Source organism: Carex rostrata, chromosome 6 (genome assembly GCF_964058835.1).
Source record: "Carex rostrata chromosome 6, lpCarRost1.2, whole genome shotgun sequence".
NCBI classification, from domain to species: domain Eukaryota; kingdom Viridiplantae; phylum Streptophyta; class Magnoliopsida; order Poales; family Cyperaceae; genus Carex; species Carex rostrata.
The window spans coordinates 12,527,243-12,548,590 of NC_135923.1; the positions used below are offsets into that span (position 1 = coordinate 12,527,243).

General features: G+C 33.5%; 3 protein-coding genes across 4 annotated transcripts; all 3 read right to left on the reverse strand.

The window, feature by feature from the left end:
- LOC144555607 (HSP20-like chaperones superfamily protein) lies at nucleotides 1-834 on the reverse strand. The gene is made up of 2 exons (XM_078304004.1): nucleotides 539-834; nucleotides 1-407 (listed from the first exon to the last, which is right to left on the reverse strand). Exons 1-2 carry the CDS (start codon nucleotides 678-680, stop codon nucleotides 124-126), a joined length of 426 nt encoding a protein of 141 aa, XP_078160130.1. The 5' UTR covers nucleotides 681-834; the 3' UTR covers nucleotides 1-123.
- Nucleotides 835-3,578: 2,744 nt separating this feature from the next.
- Nucleotides 3,579-7,057, reverse strand: LOC144555375 (plasmodesmata-located protein 6-like). Its single transcript, XM_078303677.1, has 4 exons — nucleotides 6,335-7,057; nucleotides 5,705-5,912; nucleotides 4,112-4,210; nucleotides 3,579-3,990 (listed from the first exon to the last, which is right to left on the reverse strand). The coding sequence occupies exons 1-4, from the start codon at nucleotides 6,899-6,901 to the stop codon at nucleotides 3,983-3,985; spliced, it is 882 nt and encodes a 293-aa protein (XP_078159803.1). The 5' UTR covers nucleotides 6,902-7,057; the 3' UTR covers nucleotides 3,579-3,982.
- An 8,326-nt stretch (nucleotides 7,058-15,383) lies between these two features.
- LOC144555378 (putative peroxygenase 4) lies at nucleotides 15,384-18,254 on the reverse strand. Of its 2 annotated transcripts, none has more exons than XM_078303680.1 (6): nucleotides 18,117-18,254; nucleotides 17,805-17,921; nucleotides 17,224-17,309; nucleotides 17,038-17,132; nucleotides 16,224-16,340; nucleotides 15,384-15,696 (listed from the first exon to the last, which is right to left on the reverse strand). In XM_078303680.1, exons 1-6 carry the CDS (start codon nucleotides 18,133-18,135, stop codon nucleotides 15,549-15,551), a joined length of 582 nt encoding a protein of 193 aa, XP_078159806.1. In that variant the 5' UTR covers nucleotides 18,136-18,254; the 3' UTR covers nucleotides 15,384-15,548. The 2 variants fall into 2 exon arrangements, with proteins under 2 accessions (XP_078159806.1, XP_078159807.1); XM_078303681.1 differs by having other exon boundaries at nucleotides 17,805-17,918; nucleotides 18,114-18,205.
- Nucleotides 18,255-21,348: the final 3,094 nt, after the last annotated feature.

Genomic DNA, 21,348 nt, shown 5'->3' on the forward strand with positions numbered 1-21,348 from the left:
TAAATAATATACCAAACTTATTATTCTCTCTATAGTATCATTTCCTTTCTTATTATTCTCTCTATAGTCTCGGCGTCACATTCTTTTTTTTCACATTTTCACACCAAAGTATACCTACACCACTCAAAGCTTGCTTGAGACAGGAATGGGTCTAGTTTTCGGTTTGGCCGGTGCTGGCTCTTTGGGCAATACAATAGTAAGAACACCATTCTCCACTTGCGCCTTGATCTGATCGGCTCTGACGCTCTCTGGCAACACGACATTCCTTGCAAATTCCCCCTTGCCTCTCTCACTGACATGCCACACTGAATCCTTCGGCACCTCTTCTTTCGCACCTAAACCCTCGCCTCTGATGCTCAGCACATTGTCCTCCTCCAGCTGAATTTTGATCTGATCCTTTCCATACCCTGTTTTATTTATCAAAATTCCATTGCGCAATCAGGATTCAGCACTCCAGCACTACCAAAATTCAAATAAAAAATAGTGAAAATTATATATATTAATTCAAAGGACAAAAGAAAGGATATATATATTGTACCAGGAACATTGAATTTGAGGAGATGGGAAGAAGGGGTCTCGACCCAGTCCATGGCACCAGCCGATGATCCCTGCCATTCTCGGAGCACTGTTGGGCCCCACAGAAATCGCCTGAAGGGGCTACCAAGAAACAGATCAGCCATGGAGACTTGTTGCTTTCCAAAAGATGGATTGGATTTGGGAGCTGCTGGGATTTTAATAACACGAGTTGCGGTACGAGGAAGGTGCTGATTGGTTGTTATAAATGAGAGTTGTTTAGAGTCACCTTTCCCGGACAAATCGAGAAGGATGGTTCTCGATAGTGCACGAGAGAGATCAGAGATGGTATGTCAGTAGAAGGTTCAAGAAGGTATCAGTTAGTAAGAAGCGCGCTGTTATGGATCTGGTCCGTTTATTTTACATTGGACGTACTAGATGGGAGAAAAAGGCTGCTTATTTAAGGCAATAAAAGCCGCGGATATTAATTAAATTTTTTTTATCCTCAACAGAAGAGCTCGTACAGTATAGTAGGATAATGTTAGTGGTTGGGCTGGACTGGATTGGGCTGTGATTAAAAGGTGTGATATATTCACTAAACATTCTTACTTTTTTCTTTTGACAATAAATTATATCTTAGACTAATAAATCATTTTAATATTGAAACATAGAAGCAACTGAATTTCGCTTCAATTAACAACCTTTTATGGCTTTGTCTATGTGGGCTTTTGATATGAGATTTATAATGTCAACCCAATTAAAGCATAACTACTAGAGGTAGGATTATGCTGTAGCTAGATGAGCTATTTTTATCCGATTATATGATTTCGATCCGGTCTAAAATTGGATTCCAACCGACACCGATCCAGGCCCAAACAAATTAAGTAGGATATGATTTGACTGTTATAATATTAGTGTTTTTCTTATGTACAATGTGAATCATACCTCAATCCGACATTATTATAATGGGTAGGGTATGATTTTTTACTTATCCAACCTAAAATGAACTAGACACGATGCCCATATAAACAGAGGAGGTAATTGTGACATAATTTCTTATGAATTAATTAACGTTAATGTATCAAAATACGGAAAAAAAATATTTATGAAAAAGTTTACATAGTATTTAAGAATGAACAAAAAGTAACGATCTGTTCAGACTGTTTTAGACTTGATCTATTTAGAGTTTCTATTTTTAATTTAATTATTGTGTTGTGTTATTATTATAATCAACGATAATATAAGTTTGATAAGAACAATGTTTTCAAATTTCATTATAATATAGGGATCGACTAACACTTCCTCTACTTTAGTCTCCTATCTGTCCCCTGCACTAAAAGACAAAAAAAAATAGTTAAAACGTGCTAACTACCACCAAAAAGCAAGATTAATGCTATTTTATTAATAGTCAAAACGTATAGTATTCATATCTACGAATTTATAGTATTCATACTTATTATCAGAACCATTCGTCATATGTAAACATAAGTTGGAGGGGACCAGTAATAACCAGGGGGATCGCTGACGTCTTGTGACAGCCTGGATTGGGGACCGCAATCGTCTGAAAGCGACATTTGCCAAGATTGGAGACTACTACAGCGAATCTATATATTATTCATATCTAAATAAAGAAGTATTCATATCTAAACAAATAAAGTATTTATACTGACGATTACGAAGTATTCATACATGTTTGAAATAATTTATACAATTCAAAATTCATTGTCAAATTCATCTCTCTCACCCCACCTCTTTCAAGAAGTATTTATATCTAACATGAAGTATGCATATTTAACAAATGAAGTATTCATATCTAACTAATGAAGTACTCAATATCTAACAAATGAAATATTTATATATATAACTATTCATATCTAACTAATGAAGTATTCACACATGACACTAACAATATTCACATCTGACACTAATAATATTCACACCTGCCCAGATTGGGACCAAGAAATATTCTCAACAGACTAGTATGCATATCTAAAACAATGAAGTATTCATATCTAACTAAAGAATTATTCATACTGACGATTACGAAGTATTCATACATGTTCGAAATAATTTATACAATTCAACATTCAAAAGTCAGATTCATCTCTCTCACCCCACCTCTTCCAAGAAGTATTCATATCTAACATGAAGTATGCATATCTAACAAATAAAGTATTCATATCTAACTAATAAAATATTCATATGTTCCACTGTGACAAATTTCGCTAGGCTAGCATGGATCCCCTCAAATGGTGCACCACGCTCTCCCGGCCGAATCTCGACGGTGCACCACTCTCTCCTCGCCGGATCTCGACGGTGCACCATGCTCTCCTCGTTGAATCTCGACGGTGCACCATGCTCTCCTCGCCGGATCTCGATGGTGCACCACGCTCTACTCACCGGATCTCGACGGTGCACCACGCTCCCCTCGTCGGATCTCGACCGCCATCACAACCATCGGCGTGGGTAGCTGGTGGCGAGCAGTAGAGGAGAAGAACAGAGTGGGTTTTGAGTTGTGTTGAATTTTTTTTTTTTTTTTTTTTTTTTTTTTAATTTTAAGAGAAGATTGAAGATGGTGGATTTTGACCACGTGAGGGAACAAAAAAGAAAGGTTATTAGAGGGACAGATAGGGGACAGATTCAAGGGGGACAACATCTTTACTCTATAATATATTTGATGCGGAATGTTTAAACAAAGGAGGTCATGAGAATTATAATTTTTAAGAAAAAAGTTCATCCACTAGTAATGATCCATTATGAAAGCATCCGGAGCTGATCATTCACAAACAAACTATGGATATTAATTTATTCAGATCCATTATAATCGAAGGATCTTTAGACATAATATACCGGGACCCAATCTGAATTGAGATAGAAAAAAAAATTATGGATCAAAATCCTCTCCGGAGATAAATTAATGAGCATATTGGAGGATCAAGATTGAGTTGATTTTTGTTATTAAATTTGGTTCTAGTGCTAGATAGATGTACGGTCGTTGGATCATATCTGAATGTACCGTCTAATGTATTCGTCATAGATTATATTATAGCAGATCAAAATTCAATAGAAGACGGGACAAATTGAGATACAATTCTGATGCATGGAAGGTTAAAAAAGAAAAGAGAAATGAAAAAATAAATTTAAGAAATATATTAGTTTACCTCAATTGATGATGACAAAAAAAAATAGAACCATGCACAGATGCACATATTGTAAGGAATATAGCTTGTATGTATTTAACCAAATTTTACAATGATAAGTGATACCCACCCGGCCAAGCAACCTGAATCTTCAATTCATTCATAAAATGTTCTCCTTTCTCCTTTCCTCCTTTAAGAAAAGGCCCCTCTCTTTTTTTTGGTTTAATAAAGAAAACTCCAAGGAGAAAAAAAGTGAGAAAAAGCAAAAGCTTACACTTGAACCCAAAAGCACTAAAAGCAAAAGATACCACCGTCCTACACCTATAGGATCATTTACCTGCAAATATTTTAAAAAAGAAAGTTACGACTTATGAAGGAGAAGGAATCATCTAATTATTATTCAATTTTAGGAGTTTATTGCGCATTGATTTAAAAAAAAAAAAAAAAAATACACGCACCAGCTGCATTTCTTCTGAGGAAGGAGCAGGCGACGATTATTATAGCTAGAGCTATGAAGACCCCTATAATAATTGCTAGCTTTTTACCGGATTCACCTCCTGCAAAACCATAATTATAACGCTCACTTATTTTATTTCATGTGTGTCCTGTGCTCAGTAGTATATAACTGAAAAAGAACTTCCCAAAGCCAAGCAAAAGGAAAAAAAAATGCCATTTTTTTTTTCTGAAGCAGTCCAAACCTAACAGCGTTGCATTGTTTTTCAAAAGTATAAAAAAATTAAAGAGAACTACAGTGAGAAGCATTAATAAAAGACTTATACACCTTGCGAACATACAAAGTAAATGCAAGCCATGGCAAGAATATACATGGAATAAAAGTGGCTTCAATGGTGAGATTATGGACAAAACTGTAAATATAAAAGACTTTTTCTTTTTTCTTTTTGCTTTTTGGGATCTTTTATCATAAAAAGCCTTTAAGGACTAACAAAGGGAAGGCTGTTTGTTTTGTGTAGTCTTGGGAAATCTCGGATATTCTTATGCTTGATGGAATAATGAAAATTTGGTTGGACAGCAAAGCTTTTTTTTGCATATTCCTCAGAATTTAACAATGGAACTGCAGGGATTGCAATATCCTGATTAGATTCTTTTTAAACTTTTTTGCTCCTAAGAATTTATTGTCTGAAATTAAATAGATACAATTATTCAGCCAAACACCTAATTTAAGCAAAATAACTACATGTATGTTATCTGGGTATGAAAAAGCCTAATTGATAAAAAATAGTAATATATAATGGTACAGTACAAATTATGCACAGTCTATTTCTTTTCTTTTTTTGTTTCTTTACGAAAGATCAAGACATATCTGTTTCATTTTATCTTTTATGTTTTATTTTTCAACAATTTGCATGTGCATTCAATGGACCAAATCTGACGAGAGCTAAACCGTGTACAGAACAATATCTCTGCATGATTCTACTTTTGTGTGCTAGCTTCTGATACATAAAAGGACTATACAGTCTATACTGCATTGCTTACCAATGAAGAAAAAAAAAATCTTATAGAGAAAAAAAAAATATATAGTCCAGAGCAGCAAAACACTAGGCGCAATGGAAGTCAGCCTTTTCAATTGCCTTCATCTTTTATTGAACACTCATTACTATAATATTTTTTAGTTCTGAGTTTTGTCTGGGCCCATTAATTTTCTTAGTTCTGCGCTATATTTATACTGGAATGAATCTCACAAGAATGTTCTCAGTCAATAAAGGAGAACAAATTGTTGAGAAATTGAGAGTGTATGAGCTAGCATTGAATATTTGAATTACATATACCGTCTGTCATTAGATATCCTAAATCAGCATTGCACTGTACGTAGTACTGAATATGATGTGTGCTTTCTATATAACACAAGGAAATAATTGTATCAAACATTTTACTTAATTACTGAAAATATTTTCATTATTTTACAATTAGTACATTGAATAAAAATGCAAATCCAAGTATCACGCAGAATACACTACCATCAAGTCAAAACCAACCAAGAAGTTAAATCAAATAAAAAAAATTGAGCCATATGAACACAAGCAATAGCATACCGTGTGATATGTTGCTGGACGGGAAAATAGACGGTGTATATCCCGAATTTGAATTTGTGTTTGTCGACCAGAACCTTGCATAACACTTTCCAAGGTAAACCTGGCCGGCTGATGCGTAGTTGCACTCGGTCTTCAGCTGTGCTACTGCCACACCAACACAGTTAGTGCATTCATTTGCACTGAGGTCACCTACGCATTGTGACATGGCCTAAAATATGGATTAAGTATTAGATAAACTAGAGCATAAATAGGACATTCTGCAATTGTTTCAGGAATTCATATTATTGGGAAGACTGGTTGATAAATCTGTACTGGTAAAAATTTACATATCGTCAGTCATAGGAACGAATATTAATCCCAATTGATCTCAGCAACACATAATTGCTGATGGATCGATTTATATATAACAGGTAGGGCCGAAGTAAAATACACTTGCAAAGTTCTTAATTTCTTATCTGATCTATAAAGTAACAATAACTTTGTTAGATCAATCTACTTGTCCAGCATCATAATTTGGTTTCTTGAGAAATTGATGAGTCCACATGCAGCATGCGTGTCAATAAAATACTTGCTTGGAAAATTTTAATGAATAAAAAAATCGCCACCGGAAAGACTGAAGTTAGATATTACCTGAACATAGCCGGCGCCACCAATACGGTAGGCTCCTCCAGATGGAGGTGCTGCTGCAGCAACCAGTGCACCTAAAGCCGCATCACGCATCCCCGGCAATTCGGCATCATTATACCCTCCGTTGGGTGGTGGCGCTCCGCAATCCTTGTACAACACGTTATTATCAGGTTTTCCCAGGAATGAATCATTCCCGTACCTCAGAAAACACGAGCGCAACTGCACACCTGCACCTGCTGCTAAGGGACAAAGTGTTGAGAGCCTTGATACAGCATCATGGATACATGAGTCACAATATGATACGGGTAGGTCGGAGCGGCACTGGAACAGGCCGCAAACGAAGGTGGAGTCAGGGGAGGTGATATTGGTGTATGTTGTGGAGCCGGCAGCATTGGTGAGGGATGTGAGAACTGAATTGACAGATGATTCGTAAGAAGAGCCCGGGTCGTAGTGTGGCTGAGAGCAACCGGCGTAGACGAACCCGTTGAAGTCTTCATCGGCTCTGACAGGTAAAGTGAAGATAGAGATGATTATGAAGAGAGAGAGGAGAGTAAAGTTGGAATTGGTCATGGTGTGTTTTCAGATGAGTTCTTTCCAGTTGTGGGTGTGAGTGTGGAGAACTAGAGATAGTGGAGTAGTGGAGATGGGAGCATATGCAATGATGGGTTTTACCTTTTAAATAAGCTGTTTTGGTTTAAGTTAAAGCATATAATGTGATAACACCATTTATTAAATTTAGTTGCCTAAGTAATTATTTTGTATCTTTTTTTTTTTAACTTTTCATTTGTTACCGCGTCAAACTTCATGATTGGCACTTTGTTGTGCTGGCTTGAAGAAACGAGACAGATTGCATCAAATCAAAACATTTTTAACTCTTTAGCCACACAAAAAATAAAGAGGGGAGCGTAAACCCGGCCCAGAGAAAAGCCTCGTTTGTCTTGTGATAAACCGAGATCTCAGCTATAGAAGAAAGGCAGGCTAAAACCAATCCTCTCCAGCCCAACAGAACGGCCCAATTAGCAAGTAGGTGTATTTATGTTTTTCCAGAGATCTTCCGGACACTTCGTCGTTATCAGCCTCGATAAATCGGTGATCCTGCTACTGCTGGATCCGTATCTCTCCGGTTACCTGAGAATAAAATTAGGAAATTTTTTTGGATCCGGTTGAGATTAAATCCAAACCGTTCTTCTCTGTTACTTTCAACCAGTGTTTTTTAATACAGCCACATATTTATATATATATATTATATATGCGGCGCTTAGAATGTCATTTATTCTCTCCCATGCAGATTTGAATATGCGATTGCATATGCGGTCATGCAAATTTTTACTAGTTACTCTCCGACATTTTTAAAAATATCCATTTTGTAAAATATTTCAATAAAAAAACTATGATTGAGTCGAATTTTTAAAAGTACTCAATCCCTGGATATTTTTATTCCAAATCGTGAAAAATATCCACGTTTTTTTTTGCACTATAAATAGGATTTGGGGTTTATTTTCAGTTGCTATCATAGGGTTTGGGGTTTATTCCAACTTTGCACCTCTGGTTAACATAACAAAATATCTCTAAAAATCATGAAAATTGACTGACATGCAGTCTTGATATCATAGAACAAGACTGTAAAATTTCATACAAAATCTCCAAAAGATCAAGAGAGATCATAAAAATTAACTTGCGAACTATTTCAATGTGTTGAGAACTTATTTAATTAGATGAACTTTATTTTGCAAACTATTTTTATTTTGAGCTTTGTATGAACTTTATTTGTATGTATTGATAACTATTTTGATTAGATACATCTCCTCTAACTTAACAATTTCATCGAAACCATCTCCTCTGAATGTAGTTAATTGTACTATTTTCTCATATCACACTTAACTAACAGTCAGTTATTCTTGCAAATTAATAGTATTTTATTATGTTACAGATTTTTTTAAGTATTATTTTTTAATTAAATTATAGACGAGAAGGATGGACAATAACAATCGAGGAAAAAAACGAGGAAAAGAAAAACAACTGTTACATCTGCTTAAGAAATAGAAAGGACTGTCTGAGACGTCTGAAAATAAACCCCAAACCTATGTTACTCCGATACTTCGATTTAAGCACCGTATCCGTATCGGATACCGACACGCATCCGATACGGCCACGATACGCCAGATGACGTGACGTATCTCTACTTATCTGATACGATCGCCGATACGCCGTTGAAACTCGCCGATACGTTATTTCTGTAACAGATACGGTTGGGATACGCAGCGACACTCTGAACTTAATATAATCCGTGGACCGCGCATGAGCCAGCGGCAAATTCCAATCAATGCACCGCTCATAGACCATCCAGTAATAGAAATCAAAATTTTTTGCGCTCCGTGGAATCGAACTCGCTAACCTTAGATTAGGGTATAACGGTGTATCTATAATATTTAATATATAACAGAGATATTGTATCACCACATCTAACATATTTTTGATATTTAATTTACAAATATTACAAGTGAATCCCTCTTTATTATTTTATGCTTTTTGAAGATCCAAACAACTTAATTTGCGTCACGCATGAAACGTTTACGTACACTTTAGAAGAAAACACTATTCGGCTGGATGGCTATATATGGAATAAGACGCGCTGCCTACTGAACTTCTGTTCCATAAGGGCAAGTTTGATTTATGCATTAATGCATAGCGTCCCCCACTTCCCCATCATCTTTTTCAAAATCTGAATTTATTTGAGTCAGGTCAATATATAGGGGTGGATAAACGGATGATAATAGTATTTTATCTGATATTTGAATATACGTTTGAATATGGACACACACACACATATATATATAGAGATGGGCTATGGTGCATTGTAATGCCTGGGCACCCTTGTGCATTGGACTATAAATCACGAATTCAAAGTCCAAATGATTGATCCAAACTGTTCATCTTGTTCTCCATATTAATGTGTGCTTGGAGACCAAATTTTTCATTTTTGGAATTTTTTTACTATTTATTAAGTCACTTTGAAAATCTGAAAATCTGGATGAACAGTAAAAATTTCTGGACCACCGGATCGGCGATTTTCAAAGTGGCTTAATAAATAGTAAAAAAATTCCAAAAAATGTAAAATTTGGTCTCCAAGCACATATTAATATGAAAAACAAGATGAATGATTTGGATCGATCATTTGGACTTTGAATCGGTGATTTATAGTCCAATGCACAAGGGTGCTCATACATTGCAATGCACCATAGCTCATCTCTCTCTCTCTCTCTCTCTCTCTCTCTCTATATATATATATATATATAGAGTTAGGCTATGGTGCATTGCAATGTATAGCCTCTTTTGTACATTGGACTATAAATCATAGGATTCAAAGTCCAAATGACCGATCCAAACCGTTCAAATTGTTCTCCATATTAATATGTATTTGGAGACCAAATTTTACAATTTTTGGAAATTGTTTACTATTTTTTTAGATTTATTGAAAATCGCTGCTTTTTATGGTCCAGATTTGTCTGAAAACAGTGATTTTCAATAAATCTAAAAAAATAGTAACAAAATTCCAAAAAATGTAAAATTTGGTCTCCAAACACATATTAATATGGAGAACAAGATGAACAGTTTGGATCGGTTATTTGGACTTTGAATTTAGTAATTTATAGTCCAATGTACAAAATATGCTATACATTGCAATGCACCATAGCCCAACTCTCTCTCTCTCACTCTCTCTCTATATATATATAGAGAGAGAGAGAGAGAGAGAGATGGGCTATGGTGCATTGCAATGTATAGATATTTTTGTACATTGGACTAATAATCACCGGATTCAAGGTTCAAATAACCGATCCAAACTGTTCATCTTGTTCTCCATATTAATATGTGTTTGGAGACCAAATTTTACATTTTTTGGAAATTTTTTACTATTTTTTTAGATTTATTGAAAATCGCTGTTTTCAGACAAATCTGGACCATAAAAAAAAGCGATTTTCAATAAATCTAAAAAAATAGTAAAATTTTTCCGAAAAAAATGTAAAATTGGTCTCCAAATACATATTAATATGAAGAACAAGATTAATGGCTTGGATCGGTTATTTGGACTTTGAATCTAGTGATTTATAGTCCAATAATGTACAAAAAAGGCTATACATTGCAATGCACCATAGCCCAACTCTCTCTCTCTCTCTCTATATATATATATATATATAATTTTACGTTTTAATTATCCGTATTTGAATTATAAATATATGTCATATAGTTTAATATATATTATGAAAAAATTATGTTATTCATTATTATAATTAGATAAATATTGTAAACTTTTGTATTTTTTAATATATTTCTGATCGTATGATCTGTATTGGTCTAATATCTGATCCATATCTATATTTAGAAATTAATAACAGATATATAGTTTTATCTAGAGGTGCTACTTTTACCCAATTACCCGGATCCGATCTGGAACCGAACTGGAACAGACCCGAATCCGATTAATTTGGATATGGTATGGTTTAAAAAATATAACCGGTTAAATTATGGGTACAACTATAAAATTAATAATTTAATATCCGATCCAGATCTGAACCGGAATTGATACTATAATGGTTAGGATATGGGTTTCATTTAATTATCCAATCATAATCGAATCCGACCCAATAACAGTATAAATACCCAATAAAATGATAATATCATTTCTTTTTATAATTATTTATTATAAAACATCTATTAATAACTATGAAAAGACAATTATTGTTGTTCTAGCAATAATCTTTTTCGTCTATTTGACTAATTTGCAAAAACATACAATTATTGAATTTTATGATTTCTTCTATTTTTGAATGATATACAGGTTCAAGTCAAATTAAATTCCAATATGGAATATTTGAACTAAAGAAATCATGAAAACGATTATCAAAAACACAAATTGTAAAATCATAAACTTGGTAAAGTAAGTTTGAGGTTGTTTAAACAGAGACAAACGTTGGCAAAACGTTGTAACATTTTCAGCCTGTCAGAAACGCTGAAGTAACAACTTGATCAAACTCAGAAACAACTTAAAACGTTATAACGTTTTAAGAATGTAAGAACTACTGAAGCACAGCTGTACCAGAATCAACTTAAAACATTGTGACATTTTACAAACGTTATAACGTTTTAGGAAAGTCAGAACTGCGAAGTAAAGTTGTATCAAATTCAAAATAAAGTTAGAAACGTTATAACGTTTGTCAATAGTTACAACGATTTAATTAAATCAGCGTTGTAACGTTTGACAAAAGTTGTAACGTTTTAATTAAATATGAGCTTCAGAAATCCCTGCTTTTTATCAAGATATTACAGAGCAAAACGTTATAGAAACATTATACAATCGTTGGTAACGTTTTGATCAATTTCAAAGCTGCCAGACCTAAATCGCATTTTGACCTAAAACGTTGTAACGTTTTATAAAACGTTGGTAACGTTTTAGGCCAAACAGCTCATTAAACAGCTGTCTCTATAAATAAGGCTTTGGGCTTTCTTTCCAAAAGCAACCCTAGCCGTCCCTAATTGCAAAAGAGGTGATTTTCTGTGACCTTGGTTCCACCATTGTTGATTGAGCTTAAAACTTCAATATCTCTCAAACAACCTCAAACCCACTTCACTAATATCAAGTTAGATTAGGTTAGAGTGATCTATTGAGTGTTTCTCTTATTCATCTAGACTTTGAGACTTTGTTCTCACCTCGAGTAGCTCGTGTGACTTCCCTTGGTTGTAAGGGCTCGCCGGCGCTCATCTCAAGTAGCTTGTGCGACTTCCCTTGGTTGTAAGGGCTCGCCGGCGCCCATCTTTTGTTGGCCGTGTGACTTCCCTTGGTTGTAAGGGCTCGCCGGTTCACAAGTTGTAAACATTTTTATTGGGTAATAGAAAGGCGCACCTAGAAAGAGGTTGCGACGCCTCGGAGACGTAAGCCTTTGTTTTGCCGAACTCCGTTATCATCCCGCGTGTCAATTTTCTCTAAACTCATCTATTTACTTTCAATCACATTTATTTTCAGTTTTTTGAGCTAATTAGCGGTGCCCCTTAGTTATAACAAAGTGGTATCAGAGCGAGTTACTCAAATTAAGGCACACTTAATTAGAGTTAGATCAACTTGACAAATGACACCCTATAGACCCGTGAAGGAACCCCTAATTTTTGGCAATTCGACCAAAAATTTTTTGCATTGGAAGAAAACCATTAGTGAATCAGCTGCCTTAATCTTTGGTAGCTCTTCAACCGCAAAAGAAATGTGGGATGCCCTTGTAAACCAGTATGAGGGAAATACTCAAATTAAACGAACCAAATTAACCGGTTTAGAAGCCAAATTTGAAACCTTTAAGGTTGAATATGGCGAAAGCATTGATGATATGTATAATAGACTTGCATATCCAAAATGAATTTACCGAATTGGGAGAACCACTTTCTAACAATAAAATTGTAGGGAAGCTATTGAGGATCATACTCATGAGAGACAAATGGTCCGACTTGGTGAGTGCGCTAGAAGCAATTCAAGGCACACACGACTCACTCACACCGGATGACCTCTATGCACACTTACTAAGCTTCGAAGAGAAACTTCGGCAATCCGGAAACCCAAAGCAAAGTTCAAAATTCAAAACCATGGCCTTTCCGGCTCAAAATCAAAAATCTTTTAGCTCCTCAAACACTCGTCTCTCAAATGATCAATTTATAAACAAAATTGATCATGAAACCTCCAAAAACACCCTTCTCCTATCCAAAATGTTTTAAGACATGCTTGATCTCGAAAGAAATTACAACAAGGAACGAGAAGAGAAGAACAAAAGAGTGATGTGCTTCGTATGTCATAGAAAAGGGCACACCACTCAAACTTGCTTCCAATTGGACGGGTACAAGGCCAAGAAAAAGGCCAAAGCCTTGCAAGCCTTATTCTCGGATGAGAGCAAGGCAGAGCAATCCGACACGGAGTCGAAAAATGAACAAGAGACAAACCTTGCATTGATGGCAAGTGTAGATGAAGGTCTCTCGGCAATTGATGTTGACTCGATTATCGCAAGCAAAAATATCACCGATGAGACCACCATCGAATTCCTTAAAGACCTTGTCAAATCAAGGAACATCAAGAAGGAAGGTGATGAAATTGAAGCCTCAACTAGCTCCGCTAATGAGGTACATTTAAATTTTGGTCTTAATGATCTTGATACCGAAGATGAATTGACTGATGAGGAAGAAGGTGGTGAAGAATATAATGATTCAATTGATGAGACCAAACATGACTTGTGTATCAATCGGTTAGAAACCAATGATACAAGCAATTTCACAAATGAGATTCTAACACGGTATGATGATGAACCTAGGTGGCAATCTCTCTTTGATGAGTCCAATAGAATCTTGGTTGAAAAGAAATGTATTATTCAAAAATTGATTGCTAAAAATGACATGTTAGAATGTGAAGTTAGGAATTTAAAAACATCGCACATAGGTGAAATAGGCATATTAAAGGTTATAGTTCAAACCTTAGAGACCGAAAATAGGGCATTAAGGTCTCCGAGTGAATTTTCAAATGTCACTAGTCTAGATCCTTACTATGTGGATAGTTTGATCAATGACCAATCTTATCGCAAAATTGATAAAATTGGTCTTGGATTCGAGAAGGGTTAATCCTCATTTGAATCTAACCACATACAAGGCCTGAAAGGAAAATGGGAACGTACTCAAACTTCAAACACAAAAAATTTCAAACTTAAGTTTAATTGTGATAAGTATTATACTTATCAATTTTTTTTATCAAAAAGGGTAATACTTCCTTACAAAAGGAGTCAAACAAAGAGAATACCTCTCAAACCTCAAATGCTAAACAAAATCATGCATTTAGGTATAAGTATAATCATAAAAATTATAAGAACACAAATTTTCAAAATAGTGACAGGAACACATTTAATCCAAAATGGTCAAACAAAACTTATTTCAAAGGACCGGATGGAACACATTTATGCCATAGCTTAGGGTTTAGGATCCAAAAACGCTATAGCGCCGCTATTTAGAACACTGGTATATTCAGTACCCATGATATGCATATTTTAAAAATATTATTCGAATTACAAAAATAAATTCTAGATGTGTTCTGAATTATTTATATATGACACACCAAATTTGAATCGATTCAAAATATATATACTTAGCGTTCCATCAAATAATTTAAGATTTATGAAAATATTAAACGATGGAGTTTCAATGGCTTTATCATGATGAATGATCAATCGATACTAAAAAATGACTCTATTTATTAATTACATGTCCTATCTAAATATATAATTGAGAACAATTTTTTTTTTCAATTTTAAATATTTAAATTTAAATAGTATCTTTCAATATATGTATCATATATAAGAGTTGGACGTATCATAAAAAGCTGAAAGACAAGCTCCAGCTCAATAATATCTTTAAATAAATATATGTATATATATAAAAAAGAAAAGAAATCTCCAGTTCAAAGACGAAAGCTGTCAAGTCTAGTCTAGGATGTAGACTTCTTGCATTCTATCAGGCAAAGTACTAATTTAGGCGAGATTTAAAATTTGTCATTTTAATTATACATGCATGTAATTTAAAAAAAAAAATGATACATGCATGGATAATCCAGACATGGTTTATTTAAAATAATACATTGAAATGCTAATATATATTTTCATCAAGTAAATGAAAAATTCTTAAAGCACGAATAATGAGAGTATAAATTACAATTTTACAAATTTTTCTTATTTTCAGTGAGACCCACCTGTCAATCCCTCTATGGCAGTTGGCAAGCATGTAATGAGTTGAATTAATTGTGAAGAATGAACATCAAAATTTGTTGATGTTCCCCTATATATATATATATGCTCAGTTTACGGGATTCATTTGATCCGCAACACCTGATCTGCTCATTTTTTTCTTGTACAATAAGAAATAAATAATGCAAAAGTACCCATCTATTGTCCCTAACAAATATATATGTAGCAACAAGATCGACAAAAGACTAATTATTGATGATGGTTCAAATGCCATCAAAACGTTGTGTGAAAAGTTACATATATCACAATTAAAAACCACTGAATAGACTATACAATCTTTAACTTAATTCTTCACATCATAGACAACATAATCAAATCATATAAAAGAAATTTCTATAACAACCAAGCCAATAGTAAACATCCACACATTAATTTTAGTATCAGGACTATTCTTTATATAATTATTTCTTCCGGGAAGAGGATCTCTCCTGTTCCAATTTCGGAAAGAGAGTGCCATCATAAACACCCATTATGGTGTCCTTACTGAGAAAACCATCTTTATCCTTAGCCAACAGTAAAAGAACTTTCCACTCCACCATGGCAGCAAATCTGCGACACACAATAAACTAAATAAATGGGGAAACAATTTAAAATTCTTATATATCATCATTAGTTCATTACCAGTTTACCACTAACATTTTTGGATGTGTCATTACTGCTATTTATGATTAAACCTCAGAGAACTGCTAAATAGCCTGATCCAAATATTTCAACACAAAAGACTGAAATTAATTAAATCTTCTGGCGGCAAATAGCGCAAGTTACATTATTTTGAATTAGGATAACGTGTAACTGTCGGCTATCTGCGAGGGATACCGGCGTTAAATATGTAAAGGAGTCAATTACCCTGCACCTTGTAAATATACTTTGTTCTATTTTTTATCCACATATTTGTCAGCAGCTAATAGCTATGCTGCTCGACCAGAAAAAAAAGAAGAAGACTGAAATTAAGCCTATACTGATAGCTATGCTGCTTGACCAGAAAAAAGAAAAAGAAAAAAAGAAGACTGAAATTAAGCCTACACTGATAGGATACAAATTCTACGGTTGAATCTGTTTTAGAGGTAAAAACTTACTGTCCTTTTGATTCTTTGTTTCCTTGAAGCATGTCATCCAACTCCTTTGATGTGAGTGCATCCGGCTTTGTTTTTGCATATTTCTTAAATATTTCCTCAAATTTTTCAGGAACAAACCTATAATTTCACAATTAGGTTAGGCTAGAAGAACTTGCTAACAGAGTTCAGAAATGCACTTTTTACGATCATATTGTCAGATTCCTAAGGGGGAAATTGCAATTATATATACATGTATAAGAGTTTGAATGAACATTAGACAAGAGTAAGCAGGCATATTTTATTTTAACAGCTGGCGACATTTAAAAAAACTAAATTGAATTGGAAAACAGATTAGAAGAAACAAACAAAATGAAATTAATTATTTCTTCATCATGTTAAATCACAAGTTCTGGAAATAATGTCTGCTACTATGTTCTTCTATCATAGAGCTAGATAAAATCCAACCATACTTAATGGAGTGTTTGCCTTTCTGTCCCCTTTTTCTCTTTTATCCACTTCCCTCATTCTGATCACAATAAGTGACTAGATATTTTAAATTTAGCTCAAAAAGAAAAAGAAAAAGGCAAGACTAGATGTTTTAAATTATACAAAGTCCAACCTAAATCTTAGCTCTTACAAGCATAACACAACCATGGATTCTAATAAGAAAAACAAAATATTTTTCTAATTATGAATATTATGAAAATCCAATTGGAGTGAAAACTCATGATTAATGGAAACTGAAAACAAAATTACTAAACCATTTCCATTTGAACCAATGATTTTTTATTTTTTTGTCCCAAAATATAAGCAATAATAAAAATAATGTACATACCTTCCCTCAGAATCATAGGCATCAGTATCGCTATCATGCTTCCCTTTGCTGATGTTCTTCACATAAATAGGGAAAAGTAGTGATGGAAATTTTCCCTGCATTAATTTTTTACAAATGCTTTGGTTCAGAAAATATTTCATCAATATCTAATCATATAAACTAAAGAGCGTGTGTGAGAGAAAGTACAGGGCGTGTTTTGGGGCCGAGAGTGCCATTGATGAACAATGAGGCTGCTATGGACAAGACAATACCAGAACCAATTGCACGCATACCTGAGACAGACAATTAAACCTCAATTAAGCTTGAAATTATTGTAAATTTGTAATCATGAACCCAAAAAGTATATATATATACTTTTAAGCCTTCAATTGGACTTGCCTACAAAACAAAATTAGTAGAGTGTGATCAAATTAAAGGAGATTTTTTTTTTTTTTTTTTTTTTTTTTGAAAAAGTGGTGACCTACCGATTTCATTAGAAATCATAAAAATTGTTTTTGGGTCTAACTCCAAACAACTGGAGAAACGCAAACAGTATGTACCAAAAAAAAACATATAGGCAGTACACAGTAACATGCCCAGTCAAACATCTAAAACTAATAGGAAATAAAACCATCTAATAAAACCAGCAAAACAACAAAAACATGCGAAAGTAAGCATCTAATAGCACCAGGCCAAAAGAAACACAGACTAATCATTTAGAAACTTTAACCCAAGCATATGGATTAAATCTTCCTGTGCCAGCAGAGGGTTCTCTACAAATAATATACCTCGGAAGGTTTCCCATGGGTAGATGAGTCCATCCTTGTTCCTGTCAAAGAATGCTACATGCTTTTGCAATGGCGTCATATCTTCATGCTTCAACTTTTCCTCACGCTTTTCTACTTCTACAAATAAAGAACAATTACATACTGTTAAATTGCACTGCTGAAGAGTATACAAACAAACCGTACACTCAGAAACCATCGAAAAATTTCTTCCTAGTTTTCATTATGGATATGACAGTTAAAACAACGACATTTTACACACAGTACAGAACCAAAAAGAATCGAAGCGAAAAAAAGGAAACCACCATGCACCACCTTTAGAAGAAGACGCCATGTCAGAGTCCCTTCGGAGATGAAGCGCCGAGAAAGGTTTAGTATATCGAACGGAAATAAAGGCTTAGAATCGAGAAAGAGAGGAGAGTGAGAGAATGGCAACTAGGAAAAAAAATTCGGGAGGGATTTATAAAAGGGAAAGCAAAGCAAAAAACGAGCGTGCGACGTGTACCACCGCTCTATTCCTGCTTTGTTGGTTGCTTCCGCTTTGAGTTCATCAATCCACGAAAACAATTGCAAGAATGTATATACAAAAACAATTTTATAATATCAGAATTATACTTCAAGAATCACAAAAATTTACCATCATGGGCCTATCTCTATCCTCTACATTTATATATATATCCAAAAACTTATCCCTTTCAAACATTTAGAAAACCAAAGACTATATATATCGGCCAGATCGGGTCTTAAGACCGTGCACATGAGATTCTGAAAATTGTATTAAGGGGGGTTTCAAACACTATGATTTTGTAGTCCAATATATTTCACATTTTTTTATCTTTGTTTTGAAAGTTCGAACAGTCAATATGAACCGCTTAACATGACTTCATAATAAAATATTTTTGGGGACCAAATTTTATAATTTTTTAGAACTTTTTACTATGTTTCTACATAGATACAATATCACTTTATCAGATGGTCCATAATCTCCTTAAAACAGTGATTTTATACCTATCTAAAAAAATAGTAAAAATATTTAAAAAAAATATAAAATTTAGTTTCCAAGTATATTTTATTATGAATATCATATTGAGCAGTTCGAATTGACTATTCAGACTTTGAAATTAAAGATAAAAAATATGAAGTATATTGGAGCACAAAATTATGATGCATTGAACCCTCTTCTTATTAAGTTATTTAAAAAAATAATTCCTGAACGATTTGCGGCTTGAAAATAGGTTATTAAAAAGTATGGATGACATAATATATAGAGAAATGTTTAGGTCCCCCAAGCCATCATACCCAAGCGCACCTCTAGCTAGTTTAACAGAAAAAGTTTCAGCGCCCATATTCAAGTTTTTAAAGATTTATTTATAACATTTTAAAATCTTATTTACAATCATTTAAACCTCTATACGCAAGCAATAAAATTTCAAATATGTGTAGTTTTAACTCCTAACTACTTTTGTCTTCAAGTCAAAAAAGAAAAAAAATTCCTTTTATCCACTCTTTTTTAATTTTTCTCTAATCATTCTTATACATTTTTTCGACAATCCGTGATTATTTTACGAATCTAAAAATACGAGCATTTTCTACTCGATTTTCTCTTTTAAATGAGATCAATGAAGAAATACTTTTGAGTTATTTTGAAATCATTTTTTTTTCAACTTTTAAACCTCAGTATATAACCATTTAAATATTTGGTGTCATCATTTAAACTACTATGTTTAATCGTTTAAATCTCTGATGTTGATCACGTAGTATGATACATTTAAACTCACGTAGTATGATACATTTAAACATTTGTATACAATCGTTAAAAGTAGTTTTGTTAAACATTTAAGAGTAAAGATGTTGTCCTCCTTGAGTCTGTCCCCTAATTATCTCCTAACTAACTGATGCATAAAGTATGATTGGGACCACTAACTATATGAGAGACTACTAACTACTTGGGAGACCACTTATATTTGAAAAAAATTTACAACTGGCGTGCGCATATATGGATACTTATACGTGCAAGTATTACCATATAATATATTAAGTATTCATACTTAAGACATTACGTATTAAAAAAAAAACTGGTGATTAACTTTATTTTACACACCCACCTTTTGCATGTTTTTAGAAGTATGCTTTTTTTTTGTCCATTTAATCTTGTCAGTATTTCTAACGATCTGTGAGTAATTTTGCAATTCTAAAATCACAAACATCTTTCATGTAATTTTCTCTTTCAAATGAGATCCATGATGAAGTACTTTTGAGTTCTTCGTCGTTCAAGTTTCCATACCTCAGTATGCAAATATTCATACCTTGTCAAGTATTATTCTCTAAAATGCATAGTATTCATACTTACTCAGTAAAGTGTGAATATTTATGTTGTATAGTATTTCTGAGAAATCCACAGACGTGTCTTTCGCATTAACCACCTGGGGATCACTATCGATTTTTGGGGGCGGCAAATGTCACTTGAAAGTGACTACGATAATAAACTCTTGGAATTAGGTACCAATTTCATGGTGATCGAGCAGGTGCATGGATCTTGATTTTGGACTGATCGTTAGTTATCTTTAATTTATCCATAAACTTAGATCTTGAATTGTTTGTTGAAATAACACGTGCTACTTTTTTGAAGTATTATTGAAGGTGCTCCGGTACAATACAAAAGAATTGGTACCTGTACATAAAGGGAGGCATTTTCAGCAAAGCTACTTTTTTGTTAAGTGTCATGCTTGCTTTCATTCTTAGATTCAATAATATTTCAAGTGTTATAGATTTTAGTTTTAGCATTTCAAATTGTTCTAGATTTTCTATGTACTTTATACTTTACTTTGTTTATTGCATTGAATTATCCCTGTATGGGTTTTAACTAAAAAAAAAGTACTAGGACCATCCAGGTGCTTATTACCAACATGTACAAATTTGTTGATAAATATTGCAGATGGTTGAGGTTTATTAAAATTTCTTTTTAAAATTAATATTCGTACATAAATTCATAGGTATGAATACACCTGTTAGTATGATTGCTATTATCTATAAATATCAAAAAAATTAAAGTCAAATATTGCTTCATAACAATACACATCTTCACGCTTAAGTATGAATACTAAGTATTTTAGATATCAATAAATCAGATAAAGTATGCATGAAAAGAATAATAACATAAACGACTAGATACAAATACTTCATGTTTTAACTATTAGTAAAACATATGCATCGTAGTAACACAAAAATTTGACCAAATAGATATGAATACTTTATGTCTTAAAATTGATAAAACATATGCGTCACAGTAACAACAAAATTTGACCAAGTAGATATGAATACTTGCTGTCTTAACTATTGTAACTTATTGTTTCATATATTAATAGTTTGAATATTGTCAATTTAAAAAAATATTAAATTAAGATACTTTACAATGTAACAATTCATACTTCAATTATCAGTATGAATACTTTTCTCGGTACCTATCAATATGTTCAAGCACCAAACAAATTAATTAATTTAAGTAACTTTACAACATAACAATTTACATTTCAATGTGTAAGTATGA